Source organism: Myripristis murdjan, chromosome 9 (genome assembly GCF_902150065.1).
Source record: "Myripristis murdjan chromosome 9, fMyrMur1.1, whole genome shotgun sequence".
NCBI classification, from domain to species: Eukaryota; Metazoa; Chordata; class Actinopteri; order Holocentriformes; family Holocentridae; genus Myripristis; species Myripristis murdjan.
In genome coordinates this window covers 3,455,704-3,468,178 of record NC_043988.1, presented here as the reverse complement: position 1 = coordinate 3,468,178, position 12,475 = coordinate 3,455,704, and the positions used below count along the sequence as shown (strand labels likewise).

The window sequence follows — 12,475 nt, the reverse complement described above, 5'->3', positions numbered from 1 at the left end:
GACTTCACATACATCCACGCACACATAGATTAAACCAGATCCTACACAGACAAAATCATGGATGCACACACACACACACACACACACACACACACACACACACACACACACACACACACACTAGAGAATGTATTCTTACCATGTGGGAGGAGAGGCTGCTGCTGGCCTGCTGGGGGGGTGAGGCAGCAATCTGAGACAAGGAAGAGGAAGAGCTGCAGGTACTGAACAGATCCGGTAGGCTGGTGGACGGGAAGCGCTGGAAATCCACCTCTGACTCCTCCTGCAGGGACAGAGAGAGAGATGACACCACTGAGCAGGAGTGAGGAAGAAAAGCTCTGTGTGTGTGTGTGTGTGTGTGTGTAGGTCTGACAGGGCAAGAGGAAGGGGATCTAGAGATGCAGCCTGAGTGTATTTTTAAACTGTATCTCCGAAAGCCGCCTGCATTTTCCCACAAGCCCATTAAGACCTCTCCTCTTCAATTTTTCAGATGTGACAAAGAGAAGCGAGGCAAGGCAAGCCAGAGCTAGCTTTTCCTTCCCATCTGGAAGTGATAGCAGAATAAAATAACATTAACCAATGAAGACAAACACGGCATGAAGACATCAGTGTCAATAAACATTGGATTTGGATTTTTTTCTAATTAAAAAAAAATATAATTTTTATAATGAACCACTAATTAAAAACACAAATCTGTTGAATATAGGAATTCAAAAACTGATTAAATGATTAATGATTGATTAAAATGAGCAACTCTTTCCAAGTGGGGGGACTGGAACTCACAGGCATCATGCCACAGCTAGTGGTTTCCTAAGTGGAACCACCATCAATAGAGGCGGCAGCTGTATTTCAGTTGATGCATGTCTCTGAGAGCTCAATTTTTAATTAAGAAAACTACATTTGAATTCAGATATCCAAATCTGAAACTATATTTAAGAGTACAATTCAATTCAATTCAACAGTCATTTCAATTTCTGAGACTTGGAGGAGGTGATGCCCAGTGTTGTTGTAGTTCTACTAGTTACCACTAGATGATAGAAAGTAACAAAACTGATTTACTTACATGAACATTTTGCCAATTATTACTGTAGGCAGAGAATATTCAGGAAATGTGAAAGGATGAGAACATGTTATCTAAATATCTGGAGATGAATGTATTTTTTAAAATCTCAACACCCATTACATTCTAGGATTTAATGTGTTGTTTTGTACATTTTATTGGATTGCCATTATCTTCTGCAAATGCGATTGTTAATCTTCCTGGGGTTCATGGAAACAGAAATGTGTGTTTGTCTGTGTGTGTGTGTGTGTGTGTGTGTGTGTGTGTGTGTGTGTGTGTGTGTGTGTGTGTGTGTGTGTGTGTGTGTGTGTGTGTGTGTGTGTGTGTGTGTGTGTGTGTGTGTGTCTGTGTGTGGATTCACTCACCCTGCTGGCGACAACTAGCTGGACAAGGCCAGCAGCAGAACGGAGGATGGCCACAGCCTCCTGGTGAGAGAGACCCACCAGAGACTGACCATTAATCATCAGCAGCTCATCACCAGCACGAAGACGACCATCCCTGAAACACACACACACACACACACGCGCATTTATGCCCATACAAATGCATACAAACACACAAAAGACAGTGCCCTGGTCCATGACTCAGCAGATAAACCCTTCAACCATTCAAGAGGGCGTGTGTGTCGAGGCTAGAATCTCCTCCAAGTGCTTCTTCCAGCGCTCCTTCAATTCCTTAAACCTTTTCTTCCTTAAACAGCAGCTTGTGATTCTTTTCTTTTTGAAACTTACATATAGTAGCAACAGATATGTGCATGCACTGATGACTGTACAAGAACAAAGTAATTTGACTTGACTCTCAGCTTGTTACACTTGTTCCACACTTGAAGAAGGGCGTGAGCAATAACCCAAAGATATTGCCTTGGTAAGTGTCCTGTATGGATCCAACAGCATCAAAAATCAGTCACAAAAAACAGGAACCAGTTTTTTGTAAGTTCTAAGTTTTGCTCATCTACACACTTCCCATCTTCCCATCTTTGACCTGACAAAAATGAGTGATCGCCTGTCTGTACATTAAATATTGGAATTTAAAATCCTTGCCATTTCCACCCATGCTTCTTTTTTGTTCAGGCTCTTGCAAATTGTGCTAGAAACATCATACGTAAGCAGACACTTTTCTACAGTCAAGATCAGCCTCTCTACATCCATCTCTACTCTTCCCAGTGTGAACATGGAAGTTCAATGCAGTTTCCAGCCACCAGCAGAGCTTTAGAGCAGCCGCTCTCAACCTTTTTAGTGTCAAAGTCCCCCAAATTGATACACATCAGGCCTCAGACCTGTATTTTGTAAGATGTAGTCTCAGTGATCCCAAATTTATAAGATTTAGTTATTCCGAAATTGTCTATACTGTAGATGGCAGATTAACAGCAAATAGTGTGAAACCTATCAACTGAGCAGTCATTTTTATACATTCTCTCATTGGGCTAACTGCCCAGAGAAAAAAGTATCTCTCTCTCAAGGTCTCTGCTCTGAATAAACTTTTTCTCTGGCCATGGTGCTAACAGCAGAGTCAGAGGCACTTGCACCACTGATCTGATATTTGGATACGTTTATCTGCATAAAGTACAATTTCAGAGATGCTTTGACTGAAGTTGAAGGGGCAAAGGACCAAAGAGGATGGGCTTATTATTGGACCGATACTGAAATCTATTAAAGCTAAAACATGGAAAAAACAACAGGGTGGCTGTAAATCGTATGGCAGAGAGAAGACCACCATAGCCAATTACAGTTACCAATAAAACCCTTCTGTGTACCTCCACATTGACATTTGTGTGAATCTTTGCAGAAATATAATTCCAGCTTTGTGAGAGGATTCCATTGACAATGTTCTCACTATCAGAACGGCTGCATTCTTTTCCCTTCATAACCATTTTTACCTGTGGGCGGCACCCCCCTCTTCAATATGGGCTATGATGATGCCATGGGGGGAGCGCTTGGAGCCACGGCCCCCGGTGATCTGGATGCCTAGGCCCTCCTGGCTTTTCACCATGTGCATCTTCCAGATGCGGCTTCCCTCCCTGGGCTGAAAAAGAGCAGAAACAAGCAGACATCAAACTATTTATTATCAGTTGTTGTGACTGAAAAATACAACTGGGTGACACACTTTATAAAGCACTGATTAACTGTTCCTTCTCAAAGCCACTGCCTTTTCATGCATTTAATCCATGGACAAGACTAGAACATGATCAACTGTCATGGGCTACTAAATTGTAGTTCAAAACAATTTTAAACTGTGACAATATTGTGCCATAAATGCAGAATTATGTATCACCTCCAGGGCTCCAGAGTCATTAAATTATATTAAATCACAGCTTGGCTGTGGCACTTTCTTTCTTGTAGTGCCAGCAAAGCATAGCCTGATACTCAGACTGAATGACCATTCCATCTCCACTGCATTATTCAGTCTGAAACTGCCACAGATTCCTGTGGGCAGAGGGATTTGAATCATGCTAACCAATCACTAGCTACTCTCGTGTCCAGCTGCTGTGTAGTAGCTTTCAGTTGATGGTGGTAGCTGCTTTATCCAATTTACAGGACTACTGCAAATCAGTCCCACTTCACAACTTTCGCCACCTACAAAATGTCAGTCAATGTTGTCACTTGGTGCTATTTATGCCAAGTCAATTTGTTCCTAATGGTGTCATAATAATTTCTCTACATTTCCAAAAAACAGATGAAAAATATCTGGACCAGGGGTGCTGTGATAACCCATTGGATGGAGCATGTACCACTGCAGTCAAGGTTCGAATCCAGCCGAGGACTTTTGCTACATGTCCTCCACTATCTCTACCTTATCTTTCTTGTCTCTCTCCACTGTGACTGTCTAATAAAGCCAAATGGCCCAAAAAATAATCTTTAAAACAAACAAACATTTGGACCAAGAATTCAGTGAAGTCAGGCTGATTCTAACAAACAGACTGGAGGCCCTTTACAGTTGATAAATTGAACTTTTGTCAAATCCCACTGGCAGAATGCAAAAAACATCTTCCCCTCTCAGAAATGCCTTCAGCACACAACGTTGTTCTGCTGAGTGGTTTTTTTTTTTTTTTTTTTTTTTTTTTTTTTTTTTTTTTAAAAAGTCGGTAGCAGCATCTATAACTTTATCATCCACTTTCTCATGTTAGTCAGTGTTAGCTAATATGCTATGATCTCTCTGGCTCCAGAATAGCTTGATTACAGCATATACATCCTTTTCCCTGGCCATACCCACTGTGTAGTCCCCCAGAGTGTTCTGGGTCTGCCCTGAGGTCTCTTTCCAGTTAGACATCCTTAAACACGTCTACAGGGAGACATCTGGGAAGCATCCTAATTGGATGCCTGAATCACCTCAACTGGCTCCTTTTCAATGCAGTGACTCTGATCTGAGCTTTTCTTGGGTGTCTGAGCTCCTCAGCCTATCCCTAGGGGTGCACCCAGAGATCCTGTGAAGGAAGCTCATTTCCGCTGCATGTATCCACAATTTCATTCTTTTGGTCACTACCCAAAGCTCTTGAGCATAGGTGAGGGTTGAGACAAAAATCAATCGGTAAATTGAGAGCTTTGCCTTCAGGCTCAGCTCCATCTTCAACGCGACAGTCTGGTACAACAACAGCATTACTGCAGCTGCTTTGCCAATCCATCTGTCGATTTTCCATTCCATTTTACCCTCACTGTGAGCAAGACCCTAAGATACTTGAACTCCTCCACTTGAGGCACTAACTTGGAGTGGTAACCCCCTGAATCGTACAGAGCACCATGGCCTTGGACTTGGGGGTGCTGATGGTCATCCCAACTGCTTCACACCCAGCCACAAACTGCCAAAATGCATGCTCGAGGTTACGACTTGTTGAGGCCAACAGGATTGCATCATCTGCAAACAGTCTTAAACCTAGGGTCACCGTAATGGACACCCTGTAACAGGTGTCATCAACTTCATTGGTCCAAGGGCCAGAGTGAGAGACACTGTGGAGCCAGACTTTCAAATAACAAAATTAAAATCTATTTAGGCCTAATAAGGCTTTTATTGTTTAATATTTTCACTTCACGAAATTAAGGTAATTTTTACTAGTCTAAGTCAGTGTGAACAGACAAAACAAAAAAACATGGGAAATCCATAACAATGACTAGATACTTTACTAGAAAATGCTCTCAGTAAAGCACAAACCTCCTCCACAGAGGCAGTTCACTGAGGGGTGACCGTTCAAATCTGTAAACTAATTCTGGACACGTAATTACAGAATGCAGTCCTGATTGGCAGGAAAGTTTAATCAACTTTAACCGGTTTTGACACTTTTACGCAGTGTCCTAGTTGGTGGACAACACTTTCAGGACAAAAAGCCTTTTGAATTATTTGTCAGGCATGAGACTGAGAAGGTTTTGTTATTATTATGAGTTAATGTTATTGTGTAAGTGAAAAAAAAAACTGTTGCAGATAATTAATAATAAGCTGACTGGTGGATTCATATTGTCTTGACAACCCACTAGTTGAACACATGTATTTGGGGTCAATAAATCATTCCTAATAAAACTTTTTCTCTCTCACTTATTTTTGGTATCGCTTCTATATAAGAAGAAAAAAATGCTACTTATCCTAAAAAACACATTTTTTTTCTCCTCACTTTTTCTGAATTCATTAATATTCTGCAGGCTGGATGGCAACCTTTGGCAAGTGGGAAGGGACCTGTGGGCTGTCAGTTGACAATCACTGCTCTTTAATCTTTAACTGTATCTTCCAATCCTGTCCATGAAATTTGTGAACAAAACTGGTGGAAAGGCACAAGAAAATTAGATTAATGATTATGACTATGCTGTGTCATTAGAAATACCATGTTCTCTCTCACATTGGATATATCTCTCTCTCTCTGATTGGTAAAAATAATGCTTGGGTTTATATTCTCAATTCTGGTGCTGAGCACACGGTCACCTCTCTCCACAATAGCTCTTTACTGAATAGAAGATGGAGAACAAGACTCCTTTCAGATGCTAATCGATCCACATGAAAAGTGTTCAATTAAAAAAGAAGCTGGGGAGGCTTTGGCCTGGCTTTTATGTGTCAGCCTTATCCCTTCCTGGCTGGATCAGCATCATATTTTATTTGAACAGAAGGCACTGAAGAAGTTTAAAAAGAGAGGAAAATGTAGGAGGCAACAGAACAGGAAATACGGGGAGAAACAAAGTAGCTGGGATCTTGGCTGTTCTTTGACAAGCTGAGACATTGTGGATCATTTGACTAAGGGGATACAGCAAGTCTAATTTATGTGCATTAAGTGATAATAATGACATTCTATTTCCCACACTGGGCTGTTAATATCATCCTCAGTTTCATTAAAATGACTCATGTGAAGGTGCAACTAGGTGGAGATGGCTGTATTCTGACAGAGCTAACTAACCGGACCTGCGCTGAAGAACTGTAAATGAAACTGAGCATGCTATTCAACCTGCACTGTGTGATTTCAAAACCCATTAACAATCTTGAAACTTAAAACTTGATCTTCACATACTTTGTCCTAGGTTGGCCTCCATACTGCTGTGATGTATATTTTTGAAGGGGGTTGGGGGTTTATTCAAAATTGAAGGCACACTAAACCAGCATGGCTACCACAGCATCCTGCAGCGACATGCCATCCCATCCGGTCTGCGTTTAGTTGGACCAGAATTTATTTTTCAACAGGACAATGACCCCAAACACACCTCCAGGCTGTGTAAGGGCTATCTGACCAAGAAGGAGAGTGATGGAGTGCTGTGGCAGATGACCTGGCCTCCACAGTCACCTGACCTAAACCCAATCGAGATGGTTTGGGATGAGATGGACCGCAGAGTGAAGGCAAAGGGGCCAACAAGTGTTAAACACCTCTGGGAACTCCTTCAAGACAGCAAAACCATTTCAGGTGACTACCTCTTGAAGCTCATTGAGAGAATGCCAAGAGTGTGCAAAGCAGTAATCAAAGCAAAGGGTGGCTATTTTGAAAAATCTAAAATCTAAAACATGTTTTGAGTTATTTCTCACTTTTTTGTTTACTACATAATTCCATGTGTTCATTCATAGTTCTGATGCCTTCAGTGAGAATCTACAATGTAAATAGTCATGAAAATAAAGAAAATACATTAAATGAGAAGGTGTGTCCAAACCTTTGACTGGTAGTGTATGTATGAAGTGTATGTATGAAGCAAATTCTGCCACTGGAGTCTGCCATCAAAAGAGCTACTTTTTACACTTTATCTCAAAACTGTTTCAGCTTCTTGGACATCTTTTCATGTCAGTATATTTCAGAGTTGTATGCTATCACTTTTGGCACATTGTCTGGACATGCTGGTTTGTAAGCTGCATGTCTGGGCTTCTGGACTGTGTCTTACCTGGCTTGATGTCTCGCTGCTGAGTGAATCCACTTTGCATTCGGATAACCGACTGTGAGACTTCGTAGGTAAGGTGGCAGTCCCCCTGTTGTGTGGGGGATGAGGAACAAGTTTCATATGAGGTAAGGTGTCTGTTGCTGAACTTTCCTTAGTGGATCCATCTGTTGACAGGATGGAGCTGGTGTCCGCTTCTGGAGGAAGGACCTCTGCATCAATGGAGACAAAAGAGTTGCAGCCATGGTAACTGCTCAGAGATTCAGAATCTCTGCTATCTTTGCTATCCTTGCTGTCTCGATTGAAGGACGACCGGGATATGACGCCAAACTTGCGTGTCCGTTTCCCATTTTGCAGCGGGCTGGCAGGTGGCTCTGAGGAGGCACCGCTACACTGCTGTTCTGTGTAGCCGCCGATCCCATCAGCAACAGAAACAGTGGCGGTGCCATTACATGGAGCGAGTGGAGCCTTTCGCTTGATTCGCCGCAGCATTATCAGGTAGATACAGCCGCCATTCCAGCACTGGTCAGCCAGGTAACTGTGAAGAGGGCAGACAGGGATGATATTGTCATTAATAACGGGCTCAGACATCAGAGATATTAATAAAACCCTTGTCCCTAGCAGTGTTGATTTCGTTAATAAATTTATTACGATAAGTATTCAACAACACTTTTTTCCTGGGAGAAAACAAGATGAAAGCTTGAGCTATGACTGTCTATGGAATGGAGTCCTAATTAATATTATTAATCACACCTGTGTTGACCCTGCTGTTTCATCTCAAAAATCATGTGATGCTCGTAGGTGTGAATAAGTGCAACTGTGTGAAGCAGGGAATTGTGGAAAACAACATTAGTACTGAGGAAGACCTACCCTTGGTAAATAAAGGAAAACAAGATCGGGGCTAAAATTGGAACCTTTTTTCCACTCAGGAATTTTTTGTGTTTCTACAAGGATCTTGAACAGGTTACTTAGCCCTATTGTAGATCACTAGTGTAACGGCTGGTATGCACTGGAACACAGTGAGCTGAAGCACACATAAATACATAAGGCTTTATTTAGTGCTTCATAGCCTTCAATAATACCTTGCCAAACAACTTAATCATTATATCATCCAATACAATGTACTGTTTTAAATTATATTTCTCTGAAAATCAAACATCAAGCAAATAAAAGACTGGGCTTAACATAGTTCCACTTGTTTTAAATGTGCCTGCCCTGTCTCTCCCCACCATTGGAGTGCTCTCTTCTAAGCCCACTTCATGACAGTCAAGCTTCACATGCTAACTGTAGTGTAGTAAGCCTCGTCAGGGCTTTCAGAACATCCTTAATGGCAGAAAATGCTTTTGGTAAAGCTTAAATTGAGTTTGCATAACCATCTTTATTCACAACTACAAGCAAATTTCCCCAGGGTTTTGCTGACTCAAATTTGGTTAATCATCGCTGTAATTGCAAAAGCTGAGACTCTTTTTCAGTTTCTAAGGCAGAAAAAATAATGACTGCAATAAAGAAAAATTATGTAGGATTCTATGGAGACATTTTTCAAGGGTCTGCAATGCCGGCATGCATACAAGATGGCCTTCCATAGCTAGATTTTTTTTTTCAAGCTTAAATTGCAGATTCCTATAGTGAAATCATTGATCATAAAATACATATGTTATTCACACTGCTCTGGCCAATGCCCATGAGATGCACATATCCACATCATTACCAAACTTCACTCAGAGCGGTCACTGAAACATGCACTAAAAAAAAAAAAAAAAAAACATCCACATCATTACACACTCACACAATCATTAAAAAGGAATGCCATAAAACCCCATGATTCAGCAAATGGATTACTTTTCTCTGAAGGTAATTAAAAGAAAGTAGGCGAGCACACACCTTGAACTCTGCTCTTGTGTTTTATGAGCCAAAAGCTTTCCTCCAGCAGAATCCTATTCCCTGACCATTCTGACTCCCAACAGACGGGTCACAGTGGCAGTTCGCTGTTGTTTGCTAAACTTTGTGGTTGAACAAAACCCCTATCCCACCCCCGCCACCCCCTGTCCTGGCTGGTGACTTTGACAGCACTGATGTAACCTTCCAACAAAGCATTTGCTTACATTCCCAAACGGAGTAGCAGACAATGGTGAGAGGCCAAAAATAATCTGACCAACAAAACGGTGTGATTCATTGTCGAGAAAGAAAGTGTCAACAGGTGTGTGTGTTGCAGCTGATTCAATTTGTAAATGCTTGTAGACTGTGAGGGCAGAACACTTTACATACATAGAAAAAAAATTTTTTTTGAAGAGATAGTCCACCCTATAATGTCAAATTTCTGAAAAAGAGTCAACTGTCCATTTTAACGACTGTCTATAATTGATGCACATCTCATGCACAACATATGTGGATCGTCAACATTTACTGTTTCCCACTGAACCCCTGCATGTTAAATAAAATTAAACCGTATCAGAGGTGTTCCCTCAAATCAACATTTCATTCTCCATCAAAGTATTCACACATGCACCAGAACAGGAACCTGACACGAGATAGCTGCTGGCCTGGCACATCTGGCAACTTCACATTCGGAACTTATCTGTCCCAGGAATGCTCCCTATCCATTTAACCCAACTCTTCTGAGCTGTTGTGTAATGTGGTTATTTTCCCTGAGGTATTTAGAGATTAAGCAAGAGCTGCTGCAAAAGCATGCTCCACATGTCACACCCCAGATAACTCTGATTGTTATTTTTTCCTGCCAAGGAAAAAATGCACATTTCAAAGGGATTTGGACAACTCAAGGATATATTTCTAGTTGAGAGCTCTAGTTGAGACCATTCAGCAATGGTGGCAGACACCAATGCAGACAACTAAATTAGAGGATGCATTATGATCTTCTTTACCAAAGAAACATGTAATATCTATTTATATCTATGTACCTCTCTCTCTCTCTCTCTCTCTCTCTCTCTATATATATATATATATGCATGTATATATAGATATATAGAGATATAGATACAGATATAGATATACAGATATAGATAGATAGATAGATATAGATGTATAGATATATTCAAAAATACATTATACATTATTTTTCCTATATTTTAACGGGTTGGGCAGGTCTAAAAATGTTTGACACCTTTAAGAACATGATAACATCTTTATTGGTATGGTTATTTCTGTATTCATTTAAAGCATTTTAAAGTAAATACTGAACCGTGGGTAAGAAAATCAGTGTTAAACACTGCATTCCAGGGATGTTCCTTGTGATGCATGGAGTGCATATGCAGAAAGATTTTATGCCACAAAACATAGCTATCCTTCACTGCAGCTCTGGTAAAGGCATTCCTCAGTTTGGTGGGGTAACCGTCCACAGGAACTACTTTGCTCGACAGTATTTTAAACAAAGAGAGGCAGGACAGCGGAAATGGTGCCTACCGCAATTCCCCTCAGGGGAATGCATTCAGAAAGTCCTCTAACTTGAGAGCAGACAAACCTTAAAGACAATACTGTGCTCCATGTTTGCCTAGAGCCTGTATCCTTCCTTCTCCACTATGGCTGACACACTCACTCTACACAGAAATGGGCAAGGACAGCATTAGCAAGCTGTAGTGGAACAACACCATACTTGCGTCAGGGTTTGTACGGCTTTTTAAGACTGAAGCGCATTTCCAGTGCTTTGGAGGTCCCAAAACAAACTGCTTCCACCACCTAGCAGCTTTAAATAACAGGCAATTCTAAATGATGCTGCTTAAAATGAGAAAACATGCTTCATGATTTTATACTTGGGGCCCATTTGTAAAACTAAAAGGTTCAGTAAAGTTTCTATACCCACAACCATTATATGGCTATTAATTCCTTTGAAATACACATCTTAAAAATAATAATAATAATAATAATAATAATAATTTAAAAAATTGAATTTTAAGAGAAGTTAATGTGTGCTGAATCTTCCTACACTCCTAAAACCTCTCCTATTTTTTTTTGTTTGTTTTTTTTTGTTTTTTTAATCCCAAGTCATGTATTTCAAATACTCATGACACACTGTGTAAATAAGACTGCTTCAAAGTTGCTGTACAGTTTGATTTTTCACTTTGACCGAGCTAGGTTAATGACTCCCATAGACTTCAACTCTTTATGCTAAGCTAATAGGAAATGCTACCCATAGGAACTGACCCAGCGGACATTAGAGTGCAGATCGGGCCACATATTTTTGCCGAAACCCAACCCAAGCCCGAGAGCATAGTAACTAAGCTCGACCTGAACCTGACAGGCATTGTTTTTTTTGTGTCCGAACCCAACCTGAGCCTGAGATTTCGCCTGTCCTCCATCACTTAGGAACATTTACCGCCTGAAATTGTCTGTGTTGCCTTAGTCTTCATCACATAAACTCCAACAGACAGCAGGGCCATCATTTTTATTCATTTTACACCATAGATTTTCAGTAAAATAACAGCAATGTGACCGAATCTGGCCTGAACCCAAACATAATTTCTAAATTTTTTTCTGAAGCTGGCCCAACCCATTGGGTAGAGTACGTTGTCTCCACTTGATCAGCTCTTCAAATGATTCCTCTCCTGGGTAGTCACCATATTCTGAGTCTCAAGGCAAACAATTATCATTCCAAGCTAAGACATCGTGTGTGTCCCCTCCCCCCAGCAACCCTGCCAAAAGATTGCATGTCAGTGCCTCACACCTATCCTGTTCTTGTTTTGAACAGAAACAAATGAAGCAGGATACTGTTCAACAACACTGCAAACTGACCGAATCTGGTATCTATTTGTCAATCACCATGTTTTAGGGCCTATCACAAATAAATGATTAAACAAGCAAGAGAACAAAAAATAGCACTGCTAAATGTTACAACTTTAGCAAACAAATCTTTTTCAATTTATGGTTTGATTACCAGTCACAAGCTTGATTTCAGATTTTTAACAATATGATTACCTTCATTAGATGACGGTTTAATTGGTTTTATTTTGTATTCATTTCAGTTATTAATACTAGGCAACTCATATGTGTTTGCCTCCAGATTTTTGTGATATGCCAACAACAGAAATGAGAAGATCCAGGCCTCAAAGTATTCAGCCCAGATAGACACAAATGCAATTAT

General features: G+C 40.7%; 1 protein-coding gene across 2 annotated transcripts in view; it reads right to left on the bottom strand.

Annotated features, from left to right (window-relative positions):
• The window catches only part of pdzd2 (PDZ domain containing 2), an 82,514-nt gene that overhangs the window by 31,327 nt on the left and 38,712 nt on the right, over window positions 1-12,475 (bottom strand). For both annotated transcript variants that reach the window (XM_030059634.1, XM_030059635.1), the window contains 4 exons: window positions 7,390-7,921; window positions 2,934-3,079; window positions 1,423-1,555; window positions 140-280 (listed from right to left, as the gene is read on the bottom strand). In XM_030059634.1, coding sequence (XP_029915494.1) covers window positions 140-280; window positions 1,423-1,555; window positions 2,934-3,079; window positions 7,390-7,921 — 952 coding nt within the window. The remainder of the gene's footprint in view (window positions 1-139; window positions 281-1,422; window positions 1,556-2,933; window positions 3,080-7,389; window positions 7,922-12,475) is intronic.